The sequence below is a fragment of the Microtus ochrogaster genome, chromosome 16 (assembly GCF_000317375.1).
Source record: "Microtus ochrogaster isolate Prairie Vole_2 chromosome 16, MicOch1.0, whole genome shotgun sequence".
Classification (NCBI taxonomy): Eukaryota; Metazoa; Chordata; class Mammalia; order Rodentia; family Cricetidae; genus Microtus; species Microtus ochrogaster.
This window is the reverse complement of record NC_022018.1, coordinates 35,722,354-35,725,725: the sequence shown is the minus strand read 5'-3', so window position 1 is coordinate 35,725,725 and position 3,372 is coordinate 35,722,354. Positions and strand designations below refer to the sequence as shown.

Here is a 3,372-nt window from a genome sequence, read left to right as displayed (position 1 = left end):
TTTTTTTTGGTTTTTCGAGACAAGGTTTCTCTGTGGTTTTGGAGCCTGTCCTGGAACAGCTTCAGGAGTCCCTATTTGAAAGAAAGAAAGAAAGAAAGAAAGAAAGAAAGAAAGAAAGAAAGAAAGAAAGAAAGAAAGAAAGAAAGAAAGAAGAAAGAAAAAAAGCTGTAAGAAAGGCTAAAACGTCTATCATAGATGTGACTGGGCACAAGCTTTAGGATCTATTGCCCCCAAGAACAGGTAAATAGGATCATCAGATGAGCAGCAACAAAGAGTTCCTCCCATAAGCCAGGACACAGAGGATAGCTTTGCAGACAATATACTTTGAAGTCTTACTCTCTTTGGATTTATGTATGTGTGTGTCTTATATGTATGTGTGTGTACCTGTGTGTGTGCAAATTCACGCATGGATCCCCGGGGCTGGAATTACAGTGGGCGTGAGCTCCCCGATATGGGTGAAGGAAATCAAATTTAGGTTCTCTGGAAGGGTGGCAAGCACTTCAACTGCTCAGCCATCTCTCCAGCCTCAATGATAAACTTCTTGAGGCAGGAAAGCCAGGATTGAAGACAATCAAAGGAATGTGACTGATTAGAAAGTATGAACGGGATATGAAATCTTAAGACACTGGGGAAAGGCTTCAAAGACAAACCCGCGGCCACAGCTTGGTCCTGAATTATATTAGTTATGGTGTGGGATTTTTTTTCCCCCAGGCTGAAAACAAGTGATTTGAGGTGTCACATGAGGGGCACTTCTTCCACCAAGTTGCTCAGACTGACCCTGCTGGGCAGGCTGACCCAAGATCTCAGAGATGCCAAGTTTTCCTTATGACTTCCCATTCATCCCATGATGATCTGAGTTCTTTTGTGGTTTGAACTAAAATCATTCATATCTGTTATGTTCTTCTCCAGGTTAGTTACCAACACCCACATCCACAGCTCACAGTGGCTTTTAACTCCGGCTCCAGGGGATCCAAGACCTCATGACCTCAGTGGGCACCTGCTCTTGTGTACACATATCCACCAGGGGCCTGCGTGTGCACATATGTGTAGATGCACACACATACATTTTAAATTAATAAAATAAATCTCTTCTAAAAACCAGAGTAACTTTTACCAAAACTCTATAGAGCTTGGGGATGCAGGAGGATGCAGCCATAAGCTTCATAACACACTAGGTCCTGCCCTCTCAATTTGCCTTAGTACTTCACCAGTCCATTATTTCTATACAAAAGGGGGAAATAAATAGAAATTATTTTCTATTATTGTAAATAGCTTATTGTAAAACAGAAAATGCAACTACAATAGATTCTGGTAGGAACTAGAGCGGTCAATGCAAAATGAAGTCATTCTATGGAAATTTCGCAACAATTAAATTTAGTTTCCAAGTGAAAGATTTGTTTTTTTGTGCCTGCCTGCCTGCCTGCCTGGATCCCTTAGGCTCCCCAAATAAAGAGAAATTGACTTAACATCTGAGGCTTCTACCAAGTTCCTGATTCTCAGAGTTTTGCAGCTGGAGTAGGCGCAGGCAAAACCTGACGATAAGGGTGGCTCTATAGTAATGCAAAGACCAGGTCCAACTTCACCATTGCCCAAGGACTGCAAATGGAGGGCAGCAGGTATAGGCATCTCTAGTGTGAAAACAAAGAAAGAAAACAGATCTAAGGAAATGGAAATTTTTTTTTCTTTTTGCATTTTTGGGCCAGGGTTTTACTATGTAGCCCAGGCTGTCTTGGTACTCTCCACGAGGCCTAGACTGGTCTCCAACTTGAAGCTGCGAAGTCTCAAAGCCTAATACAAATGGCTGAGGTTCCATTTAAGAGAAGCAATCTTCCTGCCTCAGTCTCCCATGTATGGAAATACAAGCATGCACCACAATATCCAGCAAAGGGGGGAAAAATAAACTGGGAAATTTTAGCAGAAATAAAATAGTAGGGAAAGCAGGAGTCTTATTCCAACATGCCCTATCCGAGTCCATTTTTATCAATAGGCGTTTTACACAAGCCTGAGGCGCCAAAAGGAAGTAAGCAAGACTGCATGCACCTCAGAAAGATTTTTTTTTTCCCCTGTACTGGGGCAGCACCCAGACCATCCCGGACACCACAAGCTCTACCACTGAGCTGCAGCCCCGGCTGTCTTTGCAAGATTTCTTACCAGGTTACTGTTGCCAATTTTAACTGTAATGTAGCAGACAATTCCTGAACAGTTCAAAATATTTCCCCGCAACCCCTCTCCTCCCAAGAACCCGACCGAATCATAGGCTTCTCACAGCAGGGATGAATGAAGACTGAATAGCAAAGACCCTCTTGGTCTGAGAGGCATCTCAACAAAAGACAAGAGGATCGCCCCAAGTTCTAGCGCAGCCTGGGCAAAATATAGAGTTGGCTGCCAGTCTGAACTACAGAGTGTCAAGGAAGTCTGGGCTATAGAGCCAGGTGCTGTCTCACCACCAAATACTATACTAGATACCTACACACCTGGTTAGTCTGGTTTTTTACTTTTTGTCGTTGTTTGGTTTTGTTTTGGGATTGGGGCGTCTCACTCGGTCACCTGGAAAGTAGACAGCAACATGCAGCAATTTTCCTGCCCCAGGCTCTGGTGAACATGGATTAGAGGCGTGAGCCACCACGCCCAACTCGATCAGACTTAATTCTGAACATAGATAGGATCGCCTAAATTTAAAATCACGAAGATCTAAGTGCACTGGTGGGAAAGTGCTGGATTCGTGAATCACACCACTGAAGTTTCGATCACAGACCAAAACTTAACTTCAGTCCAACTTGCCTGTTTAGGTGAAAGGGTAGCTTTCACACATAAAAAGCGACCAACTCGAAAAGAAGCCCTCGCACCTGTGGGCTGGGCTGAGCGGAACCCGGGAGCATTCCTCTCCCCAGCCCGAGGATCGGGGTCGTGGGTGGGACGCTGTTACCTGGTCTAGCGGGATGCCGAGGAGCTGACTGAGCGGGTGCAGGCAGGTGGAGCCCGTGGTGCGGTTGGAGAGGCTGGCGGGCGTTTGCGCAGCCATCCTGCATCTTCGGGTGCGCTATCTGCCGGCCGCTGTACTCTGGCCACACCGAGGGCTCGCAAGGACCGCGCGGGAACCCGGCGCCAACTCCAGGGCGCGGACCTCGCGCTGCGGGCCCCCGCGCCTGGGAGGGCTGGGCCCCCCGCGCTCGGCTTCCCGCTCCACGCCGCCCGCCGCCCATTGGCCAGCAGCCGGGGACGCCCCGGAGGAGGAGCCGGGCAGAGCAGGGCGCGGATCCCCCGGAGCCCAGCCCTGGGCGGTTGGGAGACGCCCAGCCGCCTCCCCAGCTAGTCGGACTGCGGGAGGGGGGGTGCGCCCCCGCCCTGGGTTACTCCAAAATCGCCTCACCC

At 48.3% G+C, this 3,372-nt stretch overlaps 1 protein-coding gene across 1 annotated transcript in view; it reads right to left on the bottom strand.

Annotated features, from left to right (window-relative positions):
* The window catches only part of Mboat1 (membrane bound O-acyltransferase domain containing 1), a 100,180-nt gene extending 97,154 nt beyond the window's left edge, over positions 1-3,026 (bottom strand). Inside the window, exon 1 of the mRNA XM_005354998.2 lies at positions 2,927-3,026. Coding sequence (XP_005355055.1) covers positions 2,927-3,022 — 96 coding nt within the window. The 5' untranslated portion in view covers positions 3,023-3,026. The remainder of the gene's footprint in view (positions 1-2,926) is intronic.
* Between the last annotated feature and the right edge of the window lie 346 nt (positions 3,027-3,372).